The sequence below is a fragment of the Scyliorhinus torazame genome, chromosome 4, assembly GCF_047496885.1.
Source record: "Scyliorhinus torazame isolate Kashiwa2021f chromosome 4, sScyTor2.1, whole genome shotgun sequence".
NCBI classification, from domain to species: Eukaryota; Metazoa; Chordata; class Chondrichthyes; order Carcharhiniformes; family Scyliorhinidae; genus Scyliorhinus; species Scyliorhinus torazame.
Window position 1 is genome coordinate 275,189,473 of NC_092710.1, and position 24,105 is coordinate 275,213,577.

General features: G+C 44.9%; 1 protein-coding gene across 3 annotated transcripts in view; it reads right to left on the minus strand.

Annotated features, from left to right (window-relative positions):
- Positions 1-283: 283 nt before the first annotated feature.
- The window catches only part of bckdhb (branched chain keto acid dehydrogenase E1 subunit beta), a 403,853-nt gene continuing 380,031 nt past the window's right edge, over positions 284-24,105 (minus strand). For all 3 annotated transcript variants that reach the window (XM_072499807.1, XM_072499806.1, XM_072499808.1), the window contains 2 exons: positions 4,350-4,499; positions 284-714 (listed from right to left, as the gene is read on the minus strand). In XM_072499807.1, the coding sequence (XP_072355908.1) occupies positions 4,359-4,499 (141 nt within the window). In that variant the 3' untranslated portion in view covers positions 284-714; positions 4,350-4,358. The remainder of the gene's footprint in view (positions 715-4,349; positions 4,500-24,105) is intronic.

Here is a 24,105-nt window from a genome sequence, read left to right on the forward strand (position 1 = left end):
GATCACATACATATTTTAATTGGAGTCCATGTTATACTTACAATGCGATAATACAGCAGGCATAGGGTTGAGCTTTTATAGGACATTTGCAAATTTATCACCTCATGTAACACTTTGGCAATTATTCCATTGCATGCAGGACAAAATGTAATATCTGGTGACATTTATAAAATGTTTCAGTCTTGAATTGATTTCACAGTAAATTAATTAAAATGTACAATACTATTGTCATGCTCAAGAGACCAATTAAAAACATTACAAATTATTTCAGAAACAACTTAAGTACATATATATTTTTTATTTTCATTCCTTCTAATAAAAGTCATTTTCATTGATGTTACATTGGATGGGCACATTTAAAGTAAAAAGAGAACCATAATCAATTTTGCAGACTCAGTACCAATACCAATCACACAGTCTGTAATACAGATAAATAACTGTAAAGAGACATTTTAATCATCCACCTTTAGATCAGAAGAATTTGTTGCCTTGAGACAAACCTGGTTTAAACCTCAATCATTTTCCTTGTGATTAAATAGAAAAGTATAGATTTAGTCATTTTGTTTGCAACTTCCAGGAATGCTGTGGATGTGACAAATTTTGAATCTTCTCTGCTGCAGCAGGTAACTCATATTTTGGGCAATGAGAATTGATCTGGGTATAATATGACAGACCTCTGGAAAGTGCAGCAAAGTCCCGTCCACCCGTTAACCTCTAAAAAAAAAGAATAATTGACATGAATTACAGGTCATTTTAAGCACATCTCAATGTAAATTTTCAAATTAAGTGGCAGCCTGCAGTCCACTGATTATCTTCTTTCCAGACAAAGCTAATACAGGGTGAAAACTATTCTTGTTTCATGTATCACATACAATTTCATGCAGCATGACAAGTAGGTGGATGCCAAGGACAGAAAAATATTGTACAAGTTACACTCCTTGTCAAGACATTGAGAAAGAAGGTGCGACCAAGCACAACTTCAACATGCTGGGAAGGAGCAAAATGTATTTCAACTTTATAAATTCAATATTCTCAAAGTATCTGATGTAAATAAATCACAATGTTTCTGAAGCTTATACCATTGGCTCCATTCTGGGATATATTCAACGTGCAATAGTTTGATAATAGATGATTGATAATTAACATAGAAACACACATAGAAAATTGAAGCAGGAGACCACCATTCGGCCCTTCGGGCCTGCTCCACCACTCATTATGATTATGGCTGATCATCAAGTTCGATACCCTAATCCCGCCTTCCCCCCATATCCCTTGATCCCTTTAGCCCTAAAGCTATATCTAATTCCTTTTTGAAATTACACAATGTTTTGGCCTTAATTACTTTTTGTAGTAACTTGTGATAGTTTGAGTTTTATCCTCAAACTATGACTCCTAGTTCTGGAGTCCCCCACCATCGGCAACATTCTTTCTAATTCTACCCTGTCTAATCCTGTTAGAATTTTATAAGTTTCTATGAGGCCACCTGTCAGTCTTCCAAATGGCATTGAATATAATCCTAACCGAATTAGTGTCTCCTCATTTGACCATGCCGGCATCCCAGGAATCAACCTGGTAAACCTTCGCTGCACTCCCTCCATAGCAAGAACATCCTTCCTCGGATAAGGATAGCAAAACTGCACACAATATTCCAGGTGTGGCCTCACCAATACCCTATACAATTGCAGTAAAACATTTCTATTCCTGTACTCAAATCCTCTCGCTGTGAAGGGAAACATACCATGCTGCACCTGCGCGCTTACTTTCAGCGACTGATGCATGGGCACACCAAGGTGTCACTGAATACCAACCTCTCCCAATCTACACCAATTCAAATAATAATCTACCTTCCTATTTTTGCTGCCAAAGTGGAGAACCTCACATTTATCCACGTTATATTGCACCTGCCATGCATATGCCCACTCACTCAGCCGGTCCAAATCCCATTGAAGCATCTCTGCATCCTCCTCAGTTCACCCCCCTTTGTATCATCTGAAAATTTGGAGGTAATACATTTAGTTCCCTTGTCCAAATCATTAATATATAATGTGAGCAGTTGGGGTCCGAGCACAGATCCCTGCGGTACCTCACTAGCCATTGCCTCCCAATTGGAAAAAGACCCATTTATCCCAACGTTTTGCTTCTTGTCTGCTAGCCAGCTTTCTATTCATCTCAAGAAACTACCCGCAATCTCATACGCTTTAATTTTATATAATAATTTGCTCCACTGAGACCTTGACGAAAGCCTTCTGAATGTCTAAATAAACCACATCCATGACGTTAAACAAGTGCAAGTAACTGTAGCCAGAGTAAATTTTCCTCATAGCCCATTGATGTTCCATGCATTCTTCAATGTATTAAAATTGAATCGTTTGTTAGGAAATGGAGCTCACTTAAATAATTGAAAGTTGTATTTGTGGGTATTAGAAATAAGATATAGGTTTAAGCATAATTTGTTTTTCTGTACTTGTGTGCTAAGAAAAGGTTAAAACGTTAGTTAGCTTCATGTTAAACAAAGATACCTTCATGTCTGTAGGTTTTGGTTTCACTTTAACATGTGTCTGCATTGTAATTGAGGTTTTAGGATGCGAAAGCAGTTGTAGGCTTTGAAAAAACGAAGATGTTGCTCAGCAACCCTCGGACAGCATGAACCTTTTAGTTAGATGTAAGCTGGAACCATAAAAGCTGGACTCAAAGAAGGGAACTGCAGTAATAAAAGGTAACGATAAAGTTGCCATAGTCCCAGATGACCATAGACTGTTTTCCCCTTTGAGGGGGAGAGCTGAGGATTACCACACCTCAGGCTAGGGGCAAGGGTCATAAGGCAGGCATTGATAAATAAAAGTTCCCAAAAGAACAGAGGCTGCTAGTTCAGGGAGAACAATACTGAATGCAGAGTTCCAAGAAATTACAGGTATAAAGAACAGGAATCTGAACATGGTACTGTTCACTGAAATTAAAAGTGAAGAGGGGTAAGAGAAGCAGGTAGGTTACACTAGGTTATACTTCCTCCCCAAGATGTGGGATTTAGGAATGGGAATCTGACTATATTTATAATTTTGATTGACAGGACGTTATTTTTAATGGGATGTGATGATGTTGGTGATGGTGGTGGGGGTGAGGTGGAAATTGGGGTTCAGGAGCGGTGAGCAGACCTACATTTCTAATAATAATTTAATCAAGGGGATCTCCAAGAACTGTCCCAAAGTTTCCAAACATTTTTAACAGTTCTATTGCACTATAAATTATCCCTCCACCACTGATGCACGGTAGCAGCAGTATATACCATCTTCAAGATGCACTGCATGAACTCTCCAAGGCTCCTTAAGCAGCACCTTCCAAACCAAGACATGACCATCCAGAAAGACGAGGGCAGCAGACATCTGAGAACACCAGGTGGAGGTTCCCCTGCAAATCACTCACCACCCTGACTTGGAAATATATCGCCGTTCCTTCACGGTGTCAAAATCCTGGAACTCTGTCGATACCAGCTCTGTGGGTGTACCTACATCTCAAAGACTACAGCAGTTCAAGATGGCAACTCAGCACCACCTTTCTCAAGGACAACTAGGGACGGGTAAAATAAATGCTGGTCTTCCCAGCCAAGCCCACATCCCATAAATTAATTTTTAAAAGGATGCATTACAGCAGTGTCACCAACCACAGAGTCTGGGATATGGTGGAAAGGGAAACAAACCATTTAAATTATGGAAAATGCAAATCTTGCATGGAAACTGTCTTACTATGTGAGATAAAACAGGAAACTACTGTTGTTATTCACTGCTGAAAAAAGAGACATGCTGTTGAAGCTTTTCGCTTTGTACTCATCAAATCTGCCGCAAGAATGCCAAATTTCAAACGGAACAACATTTAATACGGCATGAGAAACGGTGTGCTGATTCGTTGGCAAGTAGGCTCCGATTGGTTAGTATGTTGCCATGGTGAATGCACCAGGTAGGTAATTCTATCAATATACTACAAATTTCTTAAAATCCTGCGGTGACTGCAGTATAAATGATACCCTCTTTTCTGAACATCATGTACTTTAGAGTAAGGAAGACAATCAAGATTGAAATTAAAGCTACCCGTTATGTTCCTATTGTTTTCAGATAATGTAGGTTTGACTGCAGAAATGAAAACAGTACATATTATTTAAAACAAATAATAGGGAGTATGATAAAGTCCGTAACCCAAGCCCTTATAATGTTGACAAATTACTCAAAACATCACCATAACAACTGACTACCATTCCAACATACTGATTATGTGAGTGCCGTACAACTCACTTGCAGATTTCATCTACATAAATTTCAGCTGCTAACCCATATCCTTTTGAAATTGAGGTGTCTTACCAGATGCAATTAATAATTTATCATTATCCGCACAGCATCAAAGCACTTCCATTTGTCTGGTATGTAAAAAGGTTCAAAGATGTGCGGGAAAGGTGTGTCATATCCACAGACCCTGCTGATCGGCGCCTCCAGATGAAGAAAGCATTCTTCCTGTAAATTACAGAAAAAGTAATCTGAGTACAGGTTTCAGTGACATTCAGATTTTGTCTACACAAATTAACCTTCTGGGTGTTTGAGCTACACCCACAAAGCACAATGTACACTCTATTTAGTTCTTGCTTTATCTAGTGCAAGTTTGTGTTAACAAATACTGTTTCTGATATCGCGCATTGTGCTCTGAGCACTTCTGGCCCAGAATGGATATGGTAACATCATATCAACTGGTTTAGTTTTCACTGACTGACATTTCTTTTTTCCGTGCAACAAATCAATCAATGTTCCCTTATCTGCATAACATTAACCCGACTAATGAAAGGCAGATTGGGTTTACAGAGAAAACTTGCAAGTCACACAATGATATTACTGTTCTTTTTTTGTGTTTAATAGGTCATATAATAAGAAAATATCTACTTCAAAGTTTTGTTCATTGGTATAGGAATCTTCTCCAGGGGACATTCAAAACATTTACTACCTCAAAGCTTCCTGGAAGAATATCTCATGGCAAGGGAACATCCATTCTCAGTGAAGTAAAACTAATCTACGTAGGTTCTGCTTGTCACCATTCTATACATGTTCAGAATATCATACAGACTTTAACAACTGGATGTTTAACCTCAAGAGACATTTCAGTGATAAAATTTGCTTCGAATCATGTTTGAAAATACCCCAACATTGGATTTATAATCTTAACATCCACTTCCTTTCCTACCTGCACATCCTGTTGCAGTGTATACTACTTATAGGTTGTACTTTAGAAAGTCTCCAAGGTTTCTTTGGCAGGTCCTCCTCAACTTATAACCTGAACCACTTGGAAGAACAATGGCAGTGGTTGCATGAGCACACCATCACGTTCAACTTTCATCATTCTGACTGCAACCATCTCTTCACTATTGTAAAGATCCTGGAATTTCCTATGTACGTCTATTGTGAGAGCAGGATCACCACTCGGGCTGCAATGGTCCAAAAACAGCCTGCCAGTCTAAAAGCCTTGCGTAGTCAAAAGTGGCCTTGAAAAGTGGAGTAGGGAGTGGAGTATCCACTTTTAAGTGGATACTTAATTTAATTTAAAATGCGGAACATGTCAGTACTACAAAGTTTTCTTTAAGTGTCGCAGTCGACCTGTAACATCAGATAAATTGAACCATAAATACACATGGTTTAGCTCACTGGGCTAAATCGCTGGCTTTTAAAGCAGACCAAGGCAGGCCAGCAGCACGGTTCAATTCCCGTACCAGCCTCCCCGAACAGGTGCCGGAAAGTGGCGACTAGGGGCTTTTCACAGTAACTTCATTGAAGCCTACTCGTGACAATAAGCGATTTTCATTCATTTTCATTTCATATATTTAATTACACATTAAAGATGCAAATTGACCTAAGAATTCTGACGCTCGTCTTGCTTAAAGGTTATGTTAATAATGCAGCAAAATATTGGACCATAGCTTACACCCAGCAGTGCAAAGTGATGCCCCGCTTGAATTACAAGGCGCACTGACCTGCTCTGAAAACCTTTGTTGAAACCTCCGCTGGCTGGAGCTGCTTGGAGCCTGTTGCAAAAGATTACCTGAAGGCCACAAAAGCAACTCCATCAAACCCAGAGAGGCTACACCCCACTTTTTGTACTGCACCAGCTGCCGGAAAGCAAGGAGGTTTAAAGGGCCCTGTGACGGCATGGACACTCTGCCGCGGGATTGGAGAATTCCGCCCCAATGTTTTGGCCTCAACTACTTCCTGTGGTAACAATTCCGACAGGCTCACCACTCTCCTCATCTCTGTCCTAAACGGTCTACCCCGTATCAGTGATCCCTGATTTGGAATACACCAACATCAGGAGCACCCTTCTTGCATCTACTCTGTTTGGTTCTGTTAAATTTTTATGGGTTCTATGAGATCCTCTCTCATTCTTCTGAACTCCAGCAAATACAATCCTACCTGATACAATCTCTCCTCAAACGTCAGTCCCGTCATGTCAACATGATTAATAGACGAATAAGCATATCATACATATCCTGGGGCGGCACGGTGGTTAGAACTGCTGCCTCACAGTGCCAGAGCTCCGGGTACAATTCCGGCCTTGGGTGACAGCCTGTGTGGAGATCGCACTTTCTCTCTGTGTCTGCGTGGGTTTCCTCCAGGTGCTCCAGTTTCCTCCAACAGTCGAAAAGATGTGCGGGTTAGGAGTGGCCATGCTAAATTGGCCCTTGGCGATCAAAGGTTGGATGGGTTTATGGGTGAGTGGGCCGGGGTAGGGTGCTCTTTCAGAAGGTCAGTGCAGACTTGATGGGTTAAATGGTCTCTTTCTGCATTGCAGGGGTTTTAGGATTCTTTGATCACAGATAATTCACATTTAGTGTAAAGAGCTATTTGGTGTGACAACTGGTACAGATACTCTGAATCAAGCGCTTTGTTAGATCACCCAAAAGTTTATTTTGCTGATGTTACAAGACAAAGTTTATAAGACTGCAATGCTTTGGGACTGCCTGTTTAAGGTAAAATGGGAGGAATAAAGAGAGTCATGTGGCCTGCTCTGCATTCTGCCCAACAAAAAACCTGGTGCCTTGGTTGCTTGGGGACAAGAAGGGCCTAAGCCAAGAGACTTTCTGTGAAGTGGCAAGATGTTCAAACCTGTGCTGACTGTGGGTTGACTATTAGTCTCCCAGGTTTCACAGTGAGATGTTAGGAATGTCAGGCTTTAAAAAAGATCATACTTTAAACGATTTATTTAATTCCAAAATAGAATATTTAGGCAGCACGGTAGCATTGTGGATAGCATAGTTGCTTCACAGCTCCAGGGTCCCAGGTTCGATTCCGGGCTTGGGTCACTGTCGGTGCGGAGTCTGCACTTTCTCCCCGTGTCTGCGTTGGTTTCCCCCGGGTGCTCCGGTTTCCTCTCACAGTTCAAAGATGAGCAGGTTAGGTGGATTGGCCATGATAAATTGCCTTTAGTGTTCAAAAAATGTTAGCTGGGGTTACTGGGATAGGGTGGAGGCATGGGCTTAAGTAGGGTGCTCTTTCTAAGAGCCGGTGCAGACTCGATGGGCCGAATGGCCTCCTTCTGCACTGTAAATTCTATGATTCTATGAATAGAGTTGAGGGGGGGATCTGGAAAATGGCTAATTAGCATTTCTACCTGGATAAAAGCCCATATGATTCACAGTACCATGGAGATAGGATTTGGGGAAGATATTGTTCACAGAAAGCCATTGTAATATCAGGTTACAGATTTAAGATATTGCTGAAGCTCACTGAACAAGTCAGTCTGCAGCTATCTGAGGAGCAGGAATCCTGCACCCGAAGCAGAGAAAATGCTGACCCTGTTGGTCACCATGCAGAACAAAGGTGGGAGCTCACACTCAAATTGGAGAGACAGAGTTTGTGAGGATGTAAAGGCGGCTGGAAGATTTGCTGGAGGGAAGGGATCTCACAGTAATACTCACAATGAAAGTCAGTTCTAGGATTAGAAGTTACCTGGACGGGAAAGGGAAAGGGAAGGTCATCGGGAGCAGAGAGTAGCTATGAACTGGTTCAAGGAGAATAAATGTCCATTTAAGGGATTATGTGGAGATGCCGGTGCTGAACTGGACTGGGCACAGTAAGAAGTCTCACAACACTGGGTTAAAGTCCAACAGGTTTCCTTCATCAGATGAAGTGGAGGGCAAGTTCACAATCACAGCATTTATAGGATAAACACAATTACAAGATAATTACAGATTGGAATGTGAAGAATGGTTGAAATGTGAGTCTTTACAGGAACAAATAGTGTGAGTGGAGTGAGTGATAATCATGGGAATCGAGGTGTGAATTGTCTCAAGCCAGGACAGTTAGTAGGATTCTGCAAACCCGGGAAGTATGGTGGGGGTTACGTGTAATGTGACATGGACCCAAGATCCCGAGGCCATCCTTATGCGACAATGCAGAATCGCTGTGCAGAAACGGTAGCCAAGTTCCACATGCAGCGCTCCCAAAGCTTGTGATTTGAAATAAACCTCTTGGAGTTTAACCTGGTGTTGTGAGACCTCTTAGTGTGCACACTTAAGGGATGTCATCAAGTGAAGTGGGAGGTGGGGAGGTTTTTTGGCTGTTTTAGGAGACAAATTGGGAAATATTTCTACAGTTTAGAGTATGTTACCTCCTGGATAGTGGTTAAACAATGTTGCCTTTTGTTTGTTACAGTAATAGTTTTAGAACTTGAAACCTTGTTGTCTAATCCTTTCAGTCAGTCACTGGAAGTTCAAATATATTTTTAAAGGTTATCACTCTACAGGATTGTAACACTGACAAGCACCAGCTTTTAAGAAAGAGGAAAAGAAACCTCCCCAGTACTTGGTGCAGTGGCAGTACTAAAATTAAAAAGTTACACCTAAGATCTTTATGTCAATCCTCGGGAAAATCACCAGACATATATTATTACATAAGTTGGACCTCCATGCTTGGAGATCTTACAGTACTTCTACAGATTTGTAACTGATGTACAATGAAATATTAACTCCCAAGATTTTATGTTGTTATGTTCTCAAGGGTGTAACAGATAGCCAATATCAAACTCATCTTTCACTATTCCGTGTGTTTTTCATCAATCAACTTGTCTGAAAGTCTTTGTCAACTTCTATGAAATAATATGGTATTAAAAGTCCTCAGAAAAGATTTTCCTAAAATGCTTGAGTGCTTTTGCAAACATTCTCCTTCAAATAATATGAAACATAGACCGACCTACACTTCACATTGTACTCTGGGATAACACAGGCTGCAACTGGATGCAGCTTTAACCAAAAGATACTCCAGACCTTTAAGTTAGTTCAATCTGATTTATTGAACCAGAAGCACAGTTAACACAGTTCTCTATGAGTTCGACTCTCTGCTAACTTAAGTGTGGTTCCTCTGTCTGACTGAACCAGACTAGCTCTTAGCCACGTGCTAGAGGTGTGATATTGTAAATACACCCTGACCCACTCTGTAGATGTTCATCAGTCGAAAGAGGCGGAGTGTGAGTGTCTCGTGCCGTTTATAGTGAGCTACCACCCCTGAGTGCCCTGCCTGCTCATTGGTCATGTCTTCTGCAGCACCAGGAGGTGATCCAGGTTGGGCAAGTGAATGGTTGGAAGTGTCGTCCGCAGGTCCCTGTTCATCAGGAATTGAGCTGGCGACATGCCAGTGGACAGTGGGGTCACCCTGTACGCAAGCAGCAGAATGTAGATGTCAGAAGCAGAATCCGCGGCCTTGCAGATGAGCTGTTTCACAATGTGCACCCCTTTTTCAACCTTCCCATTGGACTGCGGATAGTGTGGGCTGGAAGTGACATGTTTGAAATGGTATGACTTGGCAAACATAGACCACTCGTGGCTGTTGAAGCACAGGCCATTGTCACTCATGACAGTGAGTGGGATACCATGCCTGGAGAATGTCTCCTTACAGGCCTTGATGACGGTCCGAGATGTGAGGTCTGAGAGCTTCACGACTTCAGGGTAATTGGAGAAATAGTCAATAATCAACATGTAGTCACGACCATTCGCACGAAAGAGGTCGATGCCAACCTTGGACCACGGGGAGGTCTCGATTTCATGCTGTGGAGCGTCTCCTTGGTCTGCGCTGGCTGGAAGCGTTGACAGGTCGCACAATTGAGGACCATGTTCGAGATGTCCTGGCAAATGCCAGGCCAGTGGACAGCCTGCCTGGCTCTGCGTCAGCACTTCCCGACACCCTGGTGTCCCTCATGGATTTGGCAGAGCACCAAGCTCTGGAGACTGAGTGGAATGACAATCCGGTCCAGCTTGAGGAGGATACCATCAATCACCGTCAGGTCGTCCTTCACATTGTAAAAGTGAGGGCACTGCCCTTTCTGCCAGCCATTGGCGAGGTGGTGCATGACACGCTGCAAGAGGGGGTCTTTGGCTGTCTCCTCACGGATACAAACCACCTTCTCATCAGACGCCGGGAGTGTGCTAACACACAGCTGCACCTGTGATTCAATCTGCCGGATGATTTCCAACAGTTCACTCGGCAATGTGATGGAGCGGGACAATGCATCAGCGATGATGAGTTCCTTGCCAGGCGTGTCCACTAAGTCAAAGTCGTACCTTCTGAGTTTGAGGAGGATGCGCTGCAACTGAGGCGTCATGTCGTTCAGGTCCATGTGGATAATGTGGACCAGAGGCCGATGATCCGTTTCGACAGTGAATGTCGGCATGCCGTAGACATAGTTGTGAAACTTGAGAATGCCAGTGAGAAGACCCAGGCATTCCTTCTCTATTTGCACATACCTTGTTTCGGTGGGAGTCATGGTCCTCGATGCGTAGGCTACTGGTGCCCAGGATGAAATGTCATCGTGTTGAAGCAGCACCGCACCGATGCCATCCTGGCTCGCATCTGTCGAGACCTTCGTCTCCCTGTCTGGGTCGAAAAATGCCAAGACTGGTGCAGTGGTGAGCTTGGCTTTCAGCTCCAACCACTCTGCCTGATGTGCTGCCTTCCACTCAAAGGCAGTGGACTTTTACACCAGGTTTCGTAGGGCCGTGGTGTGTGAGGCCAGGTTTGGGATGAACTTGCCCAGAAAATTGACCATGCCCAGGAAGCGTAATACCGCCTTCTTGTCTTCAGGGACCTTCATGGCTTCGATGGCCTTGACCTTGTCTGTGTCCGGGCGCAAGCCCTGCTGAGAGATCTGGTCACTTAGGAACTTGAGTGTCGACCTGCCAAAGCAACATTTGGACCTGTTCAGCTTCAGGCCATTGGCATGGACACGGCGGAATACCTGCTGGAGATGGGAAACAGCTCTGCAGGGGTCGTGAACGATATGATGATGTCGTCCACGTACACACGAATCCCTTCAATGCCCTCCATGATGCGATGGAAGATCTCCAATGCCGAGACAATGCCGAACGGCATGCGATTATAGCAGTATCTGCCAAAAGGTGTGTTGAAGGTGCAGAGCCTTCTGCTGGACTCATCCAGCTGGATTTGCCAAAAACCATGTGACGCATCTAACTTGGTGAAAAAACGTGCGTGTGCCATCCCACTGGTGAGTTCCTCCCGCTTCGGGATGGGGTAGTGTTCACGCATTATATTCTTATTGAGATCCTTGGGATCAATGCAGATGCGCAGGTCTCCCGAAGGCTTTCTAACACATACCATCGAGCTGACCCAGTCAGCCGGTTCGGTTACCTTGGAAATGATGCCCTGTTGCTGAAGATCCTTGAGCTGTGCCTTCAGGCGCTCCCTCAGGGGAGCCGGGACCTGGCGTGGTGCGTGGACCACTGGCTTGGCATCAGGTCATAGCAGAATCTTGTATCGATATGGCAGCGTGCCCATCCCGTCGAACACATCCAGATACTGAGCGAGGATGTCGTCAATGCCAGCCTGAAGGTCCACATTGGAGGATGACATTGTGTAAACCCGCTGCACGAGGTTCAGCTACTTGTAGGGATGCCCTGTCTGGCTTGACAATTTCAAAACGTAACCGTGCATGGGTGCTCCGGTTGGAGACGAGTAGATGGCAGGATCCCAGTGCCGTGATGACATTTCCGTTGTAGTCCAGGAGCCTGCAGGCTGCTGGAAGGACCTTGGGGGGCTTCTTGATGCGTTTGAAATCTGCCTGTCAGAGGAGGTTGGCAGAAACACCTGTCTCCAGCTTAAATTAGATGGAGCAGTGGTTGACCTGCATCACCGCACGCCATTTGTCCGCAGAATCCACAGCGAGGATGGATTGAATTTGTGATGAGTTGGATGTGGCATATTCACATTTGGTAATGATACCCACACAGTAAGCGGAGTCCAGGCATTCTTCCTCTGGATCCGTTGTACTGCCATGATCAAAATCCTGTAATCGTTGTTGCACACTCTGAACGCACCGTCATCGGAATTGGGAGCGCTGGTCCCTGCCTGGTGATGCAGACCTGCACAAGGCTGCATAATGTCCAGGCTTCCAGCAGTTTAAACATCGCCAGCCTCTTGCAGGGCAGTGTTTCTTTAAGTGGGCTTTGCCGCAGTTCGAGCACGTCATGACGTCGGCGTCCTGACGCTCCGCGTGTTGTTGCACATGCGCAGTGCGGGTGTCGGCCGCTTCATTAACCCATTCGCATCACGCATGCGTGGGGCCCTGGGAAAAGCAGCGAATAGGTCGTTTTCATCAATGTTGAGGCGCTGCATTCAAGATGGCCTGCACACTCTCTGCCTCGTGGGAGGCAAGTTTCTCATTTTCAGCCGATTTGTACTGGGCATAGCGATTTTTGGCGTGCTCATGCACTGCATGTTTCAATCGCGACTGGCAGGGTCATATGCTTGATTTTCAGTAGTTGCTCTCTCAGAGGATCAGAGTGAACTCCAAAAACGATTTGGTCTCTGATTATGGAGTCAGCAATATCACCAAAGTTTCAGGTCAGCGCTAGCAGGTGGAGGTTAGTTATGAAGGAGTTGAAAGATTAATCTTTACCTTGTAGACGCTGTTTGAATATGTAGCGCTCGAAGATTTCATTGGTGTCCACTTCACAGTGACTGTCAAACTTGTCCAGAATGGTCTGAAACTTTTTCTTGTCCTGGCCTTCGGTGAAGTGAAAAGAGTTGAAGAGTTTGATGGCTTGATCACCCGCTGTTGAGAGGAGAAGCGCGTTCTTCCTTGCATCAGACGCACCCACGAGGTCTGAAGCTACGATGTACAGCAGAAACTTTTGCTTGAATGTCTGCCAGTTGGCACTGAGATTGCCGGAGCTCCTGAGCTGGTGAGGAGCCTGAATCTTCTCCATGGTGCCGGGATACATTCGCTGGTCGTCACGGAACGGACTGAGGTAAACCACCTAGATTAAGCAGAGTCCTGGTAGCATGTTGTGTTATGTACTCTGGGATAACACAGGCTGCAACTGGATGCAACTTTAACCAATAGATACTCCAGACCTTGAAGTTAGTTCAATCTGATTTATTGAACCAGTAGCACAGTTAGCACAGTTCTCTATAAGTTCGACTCTCTGCTAACCTAAGTGTGGTTACTCTGTCTGACTGAACCAGACTAGCTCTTAGACACGTGCTGGAGGTGTGATACTGTAAATACACCCTGACTCACTCTGTAGATGTTCATCAGTGGAAAGAGGCAGAGTATGAGTGCCTCGCGCTTTTTTATAGTGAGATACCACCCGAGTGTCCTGCCTGCTCATTGGTCATGTCCTGTTCTCTGTGTTCATTAGCTGCCTGTCTGCATATCATGACACACATGATTAAGATTGAAATGAACAAATGTCGCTCTTGCTGGTTTTTCATGTCATAATTAAGATAAATTAAATGCATCATTAATCCAAAATTATAGTTCTGAGAATCCAAGTAATCAAGTATTAAATTATCATAAACTGTTTAAGTTGTCCCTTTACGTCTGCCAAAAACACATCTCTGATATTGTGAGGCAGATTACATGTGACTATTCAAACTACCAAAATTTACAGAAAATTTTCAAGAGCCCTTTGTGATATGCTTGCAGTTTCAATCTTTTTTTTTTTTTTTTAATTTTTTTACTCTCCTCCTTTTTCACATTTTTTCCCACATTTACACCCATCAACAATAAACAATAATCAGCAAGATATGACAATCCCCATAATAACAACGATCCCATCCGCCCATCAACCCCCAAACCTCAGCCCACATGTTTACATAAACAAATGACAAAAAGGAATCAGGGATTACCCATAGTCACCCTTAATCTACACAGCCCCCCTCTCCCACACCCCCCCCCCAACTAATGTTGGATGTTGTCCAGTTCTTGAAAGTGCATAATAAATAGTGCCCATGACTTGTAGAACCCCTCCGAGCTTCCCCTCAATTCGAACTTAACCTTCTCAAGGGTCAAGTATTCCAACAGGTCCCCCTGCCACCCCAGGGCACTGGGTGGAGAGGCTGCTCTCCATCCCAGCAGGATCCGCCTTCGGGCGATCAACGAGGCGAAGGCTATGATATCTGCCTCCGCTCCCGTTTCCAACCCTGGCTGGTCCGACACCCCGTATATGGCCTCCTGGGGACCCGGGTCCAGTTTCACACGCACCACCTTGGAAATGACCCTGTAAACACCTCCTTCCACCTTTCTTATCCACCATCACCATACCACCGGGCCCTGCCCTATAAGCCTGACCCGCCCCTGTCGATTGTTAACATCGAACCCCTTCGCCCCTCCCAAGAACCCCCCCTACAAAAACATCCCCCCACATCCCTCCATCCACCCACTCTTGCTCGCCTCGTAGGCCCATTAAAGCCTGCTATCCAGGCTCCAATGTCCGCAGTCCTCCTCTCACCTCACCCCCGTTCACTAACTGACTCTAGTTAGCTAGTGCGGGTGGCTCCCCCCCCCGCCAATACCTCTCGCCCCCTTCCGCCCAGTCCCAGAGAAAGAAACACCAAAACAAGCCCAACAATCCAACCCCTACAATTCACTAACATAACATTTAACCGTCGCAACACAGAACGCCATTAACTTGAACTCTGTAACAATGCAAAGAGAAGTAAATTTCAAATTTCAATACAAATCAGTAAAAAGAAAGTTGTAACATTTGTACATTTTCCAGCCGCTCAAGCACAGTCCACAGTCTTTCTTCCAGTTCCGCTCTTCACGTCTGTCCCAAGCCTTCTGCCCTCACGAACGCCTCAGCCGCCTCCGCTGTCTCAAAATAAAAGTCTTTGGCTTTATATGTTACTCTCAACTTCGCCGGGTACACCACACCAAATCGCACCCCCTTCTTGTACAAAGCCGCCTTCACTCGCCCAAACGCCGCTCGTCTTTTTGCCAACTCCACCGTCCAGTCCTGGTAGATCCGAACCGCAGTACCATCCCACAGCACCTCACGCTTCTGCTTCGTCCAGCTTAATACTTTCTCCTTCATGCAAAACTTATGGAAGCAGATAATTACTGCCCTTGGCGGCTCGTTCACTTTGGGCTTCGGCCTTAATGACCGATGAGCTCGGTCTAGCTCGTACAGGGTGGGGTTCTCACCCTCCCCCATCAGCTCCGCCAACTTCTTAGTGAAGTATTGCGTTGGCCCTGGGCCTTCTGTTCCTTCGGGCAAGCCCACAATTCTCAAATTGTGCTGCCTTGAGCGGTTTTCCAAGTCTTCCAGCTTTGCTCGGAGCCCTCTGTTAACCTCCACCACCCTCCGCAGCTCGTCCCCCATCGAGGTGACCTGGTCGCTGTGTCGTGTCACGGCCTCCTCCACCTCCTTCATCTTCTCGCCCTGCTCTCTCACCTCGGCCAATGCCTTTGCCACCTCCGCCCTGATCGGGCCGATTGCCTCCTCCAACAATGACCTCACCACGACCACCATCTCTTTCCTCAGGATCTCCATGTGCCTCACCAAACGTTTTTCCAGCTCCACCACCATCACCTCGGTCATCTTCTCCACCGTAAGTAGTGCGGTCCCGCCTTGCCGTTCGGCTTCCGCCATCCTGTCAACACTTCTGCATTTGCTAGTCTTCTCCTTCGGCGGCGAACCCATATTTCCTCCTTTCTTTGACACTGCTTTTTGCATCTTTTAGCAGCTTATTGTTTTTTATCTTCTTTCCTTTCTCCTCTCTCCCCCTTCACCCTCCTGCCCTTCATCAATCTGACATTCTTCTTTTTTGAGAAAAAAAAAACTTTTACCAAACTTCCATGAATCATCTTTCTTTCTCCTCTACATTCACCTGGGACCAGGCTTCAACCTTCTTCTTCCTAGGTGGGAGCCATCCGACGTGGAGCACCCTCCCTACATGGCGCTCGGGCCTGCAGCCACGGCCTCTCCGTAGCTCCGCCCCCGCTGCTCTGACCTGCCGGGCCCGGCACCTCAGCCCCCGCCGCCCGACACCCATGCGGGGTTCTTCGCCGGCTTTTAAACCGGCCCCGCTGGCTGCTCGTGGCGGCCCCAAAGGCCGACGATAGTCGGGGAGTGCGTGGGGTCTCGGGGATTTCCCCGAAATCGCCGCGAATCGCGGCCACCGGCGGGAGCTCTTTTTTTTGCGGCCGCTCTGCTCGCCCACCCCACCGGAAGTCCTTGCAGTTTCAATATTAACTGTATTGTTAGATTGCTTAGGTCTACAAAATTATGAGGGGCATAGACAGAGTGAATAGTCAGAGGCTTTTTCCCAGGGTAGAGGGGTCAATTACTAGGGGGCAAAGGTTTAAGGTGCGAGGGGCAAGGTTTAGAAGAGATGTACGAGGCAAATCTTTTACACAGAGGGTAGTGGGTGCCTGGAACTCGCTGCCGGAGGAGGTGGTGGAAGCAGGGACAATAGTGACGTTTAAGGGACATCTTGACAAATACATGAATAGGATGGGAATAGAGGGATACGGATCCTGGAAGTGCAGAAGATTTTAGTTTAGACGGACAGCATGGCCGGCACAGGCTTGGAGGTCCGAAGGGCCTGTTCCTGTGCTGTACTTTTCTTTGTTCGTTGTTCTTATTTTTTACCCTCTTTCTTTTACGAATCTTCAAGCCTCCTTTCAACCAAACAGACAGGGCTGTCCAGACCACAGACTATTTCATGAATGTTGCTAGAGAACCTCTGTGATTAGCCAACAGAGTACGTGAGCTATTCTCAATTGTCTGATCCTTCAGCAGTGCACTCCACTATCATAAAAGGCTTTGCTCCAGAAGCTTGATTCAGACCGCATCAACTTAACCCACAGTGGCAGCAAGATTTGAGAAAGATGTAGTTTTTGCATAAATTCAAACAAAAATTTTCTTTAGATGTGGGCGATGCTGGCAAGATTAGATTAGAGACTTTCTCCAGTTCTCCAGAGAAAATGATGGTGGGCCTTCTGTTTGACCTGCTACAGTCCTTATGATGATGGTAATGGATATAGCAAAAGTTACGGGCCCTCACAACATCCCAGTAAATTGAAGGCTTGACATGCTTAGCCAAACTGTTGCACTACAGCTACAACACTGCAACTACTCGACAATGTTGATAATTACCCACGTATGTCCTATCCGCAAAAGGCAAGAAAATCCAAACTGGCCAATTACCACCCATCAGTCCACTCTCTTCTCCCTCTGTGCCCCCGAACAGGTGCTGGAGTGGTGACTAGGGAATTTTCACAGTAACTTCATTGCAGTGTTAGTATAAGCCTACTTGTGCCAATATAAAGATTATTATTACTCTTGATCACCAGAATAGTGATGGAAGGGCCGATTAACAGCGCTCTCAAGCAGCACTCACAAGGCAATAACTTGCACACTCATGCTTAGTTTAGATTTTGTTAGGACCGCGTGTCTCTTCACCTCATTACAGCCTTGGTGCAAAACCAGTTTAGAAAAAGCTGAGCTGAAAAGATGAGGTGAGAGTCACTGCCTTGACTGAGTATGACATCAAGGAGCCCTATAAAGAGTGTAGTCAATGGGAATAACCCGGGGTGAGAGTTATATCTAGCACAAAGAAAGATGCTTGTATTTGTTGAGAGACCAATCATTTCAGCCATAAGGCATTGCTGCAGGATTTCCTCAGGCTAGTGTCCCAGGCGCAAACATCTTCAGATGCTTCATCATTGACCTTCCTCCATCATAAGGTCAGAAATGGGGCTATTCACTGATAATTGCCTGGTATTCAGTGACATTCATGACTCCTCAGATATGGAACCAAACAATGCCATATGCAGCAAGATCTGAATGATTTTCAGACTTGGACTGATAAGTGGTAGGATTTGTGACACACAAGAGTCGAGCATTGACAATCTCCAACAAGTTTCAAACCATCTCCCTCTGACATTCAATGTCATTACCATTGCTGAATCCTCCATTATTACAATCCAGAGGCTACCATTAACCAGAAACTGAACTTAACTAGCTGAATAAGTTCTGTGGTGATAAGAGCTGGTGAGAAACTGGGAGCTCTGCAGTAAGTAACCCACCTCCTGACCCCTTAAAGCCTGTCCACCATTTAAAAAACATAGGTCAGGAGCAGGATGGAATACTCTCCATTTGCCTGGATGAATGTGATCCCAGCAACAATCAAGAAACTCGACACCATCCAGGACAAGGCAGGCCGCTTGAGTGGCATCCCATCCACCACTTTAAACATTCACTTCTTCCACCATCAGATCTAGTGCGCATCATATACAAGATGCACTGCAGCAACTCACCAAATCTCATTTGGCAGCGCTTTCAAACCCATGAATTCTACCATGTAGAAAAGGGCAGCATTTTCATGGGAACACCATCACCTAAGTTCCACTCTAAGCCACAGATCATCCTAATGTGGATTGGGTTGAGGCCTCCTCAGTGAAATGGAAGCTCTGAAGATTTATTTTTCCAGCTTTTTAATTAGGAGTAACTAGGCAGAAGAAAGCCTGAAGAGCTGTATGATTAACACAGCACAGTTAATACAGCTTGATAAGACCATAAGACATGGGAGCAGAATTAGGCCACTCGGCCCATCGGGTCTGCCCGCCATTCAATCATGGCTGATATTTTTCTCATCCCCATTCTCCTGCCTTCTCCCCATAACCTAGATCCCCTTATTAATCAAGAACGTATCGAGCTTTGTCTTAAAGACACTCAGTATTTGGCCTCCACAGCCTTCTGCAGCAAAGTGTTCCACAGATTCACCACCCTCTGGCTGAAGAAATTCCTCCTCATCTCTGTTGTAAAGGATTGTCCCTTCAGTCTGAGATTGTGTTCCACGGTTCTAGTTTTTCCTAGAAATGGAATCATCCTCTCCACGTCCACTCTATCCAGCCCTCGCAGTATCCTAAAAGTTTCAATAAGATCTCCCCTCATCCTTCTAAACGCCATCAAGTACAGACCCAGAGTCCTCAACTGTTCCTCATATGACAAGCTCTTCATTCCAGGGATCATTCTTGTGAACCTCCTCTGGACTCTTTCCAAGGCCAGCACATCCTTCCTTAGATATGGGGCCCAAAACTGCACACAATATTCCAAATGGGGTCTGACCAGAGCCTTATACAGCCCCAGAAGTACATCCCTGCTCTTGTATTCTAGCCCTCTCGACATGAATGCTAACATTGCATTTGCCTTCCTGACTGCCGTCTGAACCTGCATGTTAAGCTGAAGAGAATCTTGACAAGGACTCCCAAGTCCCTTTGTGCTTCTGATTTCCTAAGCATTTCTTCATTTCGAAAATAATCTGTGCCTCCATTCCTCCTTCCAAAGTGCATAACCTCACACTTTTCCACATTGCATTCCATCTGCCACTTCTTTGCCCACTCTTCGAGCATGTCCAAGTCCTTCTGCAGCCCCCTGCTTCCTCAATACTACCGGTCCCCCTCTGAATATCTTAGTATCATCTGTGCCTTCAGTTCCTTCTTCCAGATCATTAATGTATATTGTGAAAAGTTGTGGTCCCAGCACAGACCCCTGAGGCACACCACTAGTCACCGGCTGCCATCCTGAAAAAGACCCCTTTATCCCCATTCTCCACCTTCTGCCAGTCAACCAATCCTCTATCCATGCCAGGATCTTACCCTTAACACCATGGGCTCTTAACTTATTTAACAGTCTCCTATGCGGTGCTTGTCAAAGACCTTCTGGAAATCTAAATAAATCACATCCACTGGTTCTCCTTTCTCTAACTTCCTTGTTACCTCCTCATGTCATACCTGACCTCCCCTGAACGAAGCCGTGCTGACTCAGTCCTATTTTATCATGTACTTCCATCTCATCTTTAATGATGGACTCTAAGACCGTACCAATGACCGAAGTCAGGCTAACCAGCCTATAATTTCCCGTCTTCTGTCTCCCTCCCTTCTTGAGCAACGGTGTTCAAGAGCCACTTTGCAGTCCTCTGGGACCCTCCATGCCTCCAGTGATTCCTGAAGGATCACCATCAATGCCTCCACAATCTCCTCAGCTATCTCTTTTAGAACCCTGTGGTGTAGTCCATCCGGTCCAGATGATTTATCCACCTTCAGACTTTTCAGTTTCCCCAGAACCTTCTCCTTAGTGATGGCCACTACATTCACCTCTGCCCCCGATTCTGCTGGAGCTCTGGCTTTCCACTGGTGTCTTCCACCGTGAAGATGCAAAGTAACGATTCAGTTCCTCTGCCATTTTATTCTTTACTATTACTACTTCTCAAGCCTCATTTTCCAGATGGTCACCCCACAGGCAATGAAAGTTCAGGATAGTAGATGGGTTATCATCCAAAAGGGTAGGAAGTGCAGGTGTCTTCAGTGACACTTGTAAGGGAATCTGTATTGTTGGGTTTGAGGATGTTCCAGGCAGAGGCTAAAGACTACAATTCCTGGCTTGCCTGGGTGTTCCAGCGCAAACGCTGAGCACAGGAGGGAGATAGGCTGAAATGTTCGGGGTGGAATTCCTCCGCAGCTGCTGGTATTGGGGAGTGCGCCTTGGTCATGAGGTAGAGTGAAAATAACGGCCACTGGGCTAGGATACGGCAAGAAGGTTAGCCCATCATACAGGCAGCCAGAGAGAAAGATAATTTTCATGCAATTCACATGCTGCCATTAGTTCCATGTTGCTGAGGGGGCAGGGGTCCTGAGAGCCCTAGTAGCCATTGGGAGTTGAGTCTTACTAATAATTGCTGGTCAGGGAAGCCCAGAAGAAGTACTTTGTTTGGTGCAGCTGGGGAGTTTGGAGCTCAGAGAAACCCAGGGACAGTGTCAACTCAGTGAAGCTGGCTGTTGGGGCAAAGTAAAGCACAAGATCAGTAACGTGTTGCTCAGAATAAGCAGAAAACTCCAATCATGCCAGAAATTAGAGCCTGGGATGCAGCCTCAGGAAGCTAGGCGGATGCAGTCTCTGGAGAAGAGATTGACCAACCTAGAGGTGAACAGTCTGTATTAGAGTGGCTGCTGAGGGAAATCAGAAGCTTTATCCTTGAAATCCCTCATGAGTTTTAAATAATTTTTGTGACTCAGTGTTGATTGACGTCTGGGTGGGTTTCTGAGAAATTAGGGGACTTCTCTTGGTTCTGCCATTTAATGTGCAGTTTGTGGTGTGTTTGACCACAGTTTGCCTGTTAATTCATGTTTCCTCATGTTAATTCTGGATAAATAGTGCTGACCTTTTCCTTAATTGACTCTTGTACAGTAACATTTCTTCTGTTTGTATGAAACATGGAATCTTGTGGCTTTAGTCTCTTAGTAAGTAACACGGATTTCAAATTTTGTCTGCTTTACAACAAAGGTGTTTCCACTTGTAGGAGAAACTAGAACCAGAGGACACAATCCCAGACTAAAGGAATGATACTTTAAAACAGAGATGAGGAGCCAGAGGGTGGTGAATCTATGGAATTCTTTGCCGCAGAAGGCTGTGGAGGCCAAATCACTAAATGTCTTTAAGACAGAGATAGGTAGATTATTGATTAATAAGGGGATCAGGGGAGAAGGCAGGAGAATGGGGATAATAAAAATATCAGGCATGATTGAATGGCAGAGCAGACTCAATGGGCCGAGTGGCCTAATTCTGCTCCGATGTCTTATGGTCTAAGGTAGTGAGTCTCTAACCGGATTGCAACAAAATTAGGCGGGTCTGGTCTGTGATAATAACCTGTTCTCAGTATTCAAACAGCTGGAGATGATGACATCTTGAAAGAGTGCAGTCCAGTCCAAGGGATCAATGGGCACAGAATGCACAAGGGGGAACAGCAAAGAGTAAAAATGCATTTGTTACAGGATATTCAACAATTAGGGGACAGGCAGATGTTTCTGCAACTGGTATGTGAATTCTGCTTCTTGATCTGCCCCCCTAGTGTCACAGAAAAGAATATCACCAAGAAGGTGCAGAGTATTTTTCAAGAAGATGGAAGTGAGGCAGACGTTGTGGTGCACATCAGTAACAACGACAGAGAGAGAGCTGGTATTGAGATCTTCCAGTCAGATTTTCAGAAGCTGGGGAGAAAGTAGGGCCTGGAAGGTAGTAATCTCTGGATTACTCTCTGTGTCACAGGTAGCATTAGGGAGTTAGGGAGGATCATTGTATGGTTTAAGGCATGATTCAGGAAAGAGGGCAGCAGAGTTTTGAGACATTGGGATCAGTTCTGAGGTAGGGGGCACCTAAACCAGACTGCGACTAATGTGCTCATGGCAAGGTTCACTAATATAATTGGGGAGGATTTAAAATTAATTAGCAGGAGGATTCAAACCAAAATATAGAAGTAGAAAAGGGGAATAGACGAATACTGTTGAAAAGAGCAAATGTCCTGAAGGGGAACAAGTGCAAATCTGCAGTGAAATTACCGAGATAACTAAAGTGCCCAATATACTAATGTGCTCTTGGCAAGGTTCACTAACATAATTGGGGAGGATTTAAACTAAATTAGCAGGGTAATTCAAACCAAAATATAGAAGTAGAAAACAGGAACAAAATACGCAAAGGAGTGGGAGTTTTGATTAGTGCCAGAGAAGGAAGTAATACTATATTAAATAGGTGATATTGGGCACTTTAATTAACCAAATACCGATTGGGATAATGTTCTAGTAAAAGGAGGGGAAAGAATTCCTGAAATATGTTCAGGAGAACTTCCTTGACCAATATATTAGCAATCCTACTAGGATTGCTGGATCTGGTGCTCGGAATGAGATGGACCAAGTGGAACGTGTGTGGGGGGGGAACATAATAATAATAATAATAACACATTGATCATTATATCATAAGGTTTAGATTAGGAGACGAGTAAGGAGCGATCTAAAGTAGAACTTCTAAATTGGAAGAGGGTTAACTTGAATGGGATGAGAAGGAACCTAGCCATGGTAAAATGTAACCAAAGACTGACAGGAAAAAAAAGTAACAGAGCAGTAGTTGATCGTCAAGGAGATGCTTTAGCTACAGATAAGCTATATTCCAACATGGGTGAAAGGCAAGGGAACCAAAGCCAGGGTTTGTTGGATGGCAAGGAAGATAGAGAATATGATGAAATAAAAATCTGGTGGATGATGCATGCCGAGTGAATTCTTCAAGCGAGAACCGAGACCAAATATAATAAGTTGGGAAAGGAAGTGAAGAGGAAAGTACAACTGGCAAGGTGAGAAGGTGAAAGTCGAATAGCAGTTAACATAAAAGGAAACCTTAAAAGCAGGCCTGTAGGTAGTAAGCGGGCAGTAAGAGTGGGTGAATTATCGGGTCCTGGTGGCTTGCATCCCAGTTTACTGAAGCAAGTGAACATGGATAGCTTAGCTAAAGAGGCAGATAAGCGGGAGATGGAATTTAATACAGAGACGTGTGCAGAGATGCATTTTGACAGAAGGTTTAGGGAGAGAAAATATAGAGCAAATGGCACAATTCTAAGAAGTGTACAGGGACAGAGGGACTGTGCACAGATCTCTGATATTGAGAGAGCAGTTAGCAAAACATATGGGGCATTGGACTGCATAAATAGAGCAATTTAGTACAAATGCAGGTATGCTTAACCTGTGAAAAGCTCTCATTATGCCACAAAGTACTGTCCAGTTGTGGTCATCATACTTTAGAAATCATATGAGTGTCCTAGAGAGGGTGCAGAGGAGATTTTAGAAGGCAACCAGGAATGAGAAGTGATCTTATTGAAATATTTAAGACTCAAGAGGGGGCTTGACAGGGTAGATGCTAAGAGAGTGTCTCCCATCATATGGGAATCCAGAACTAGGTAGCCCATTTTCAAATTAAGGGGCTCCCAATTAAGATGAAGAGTAATTTACTTTTCAGTC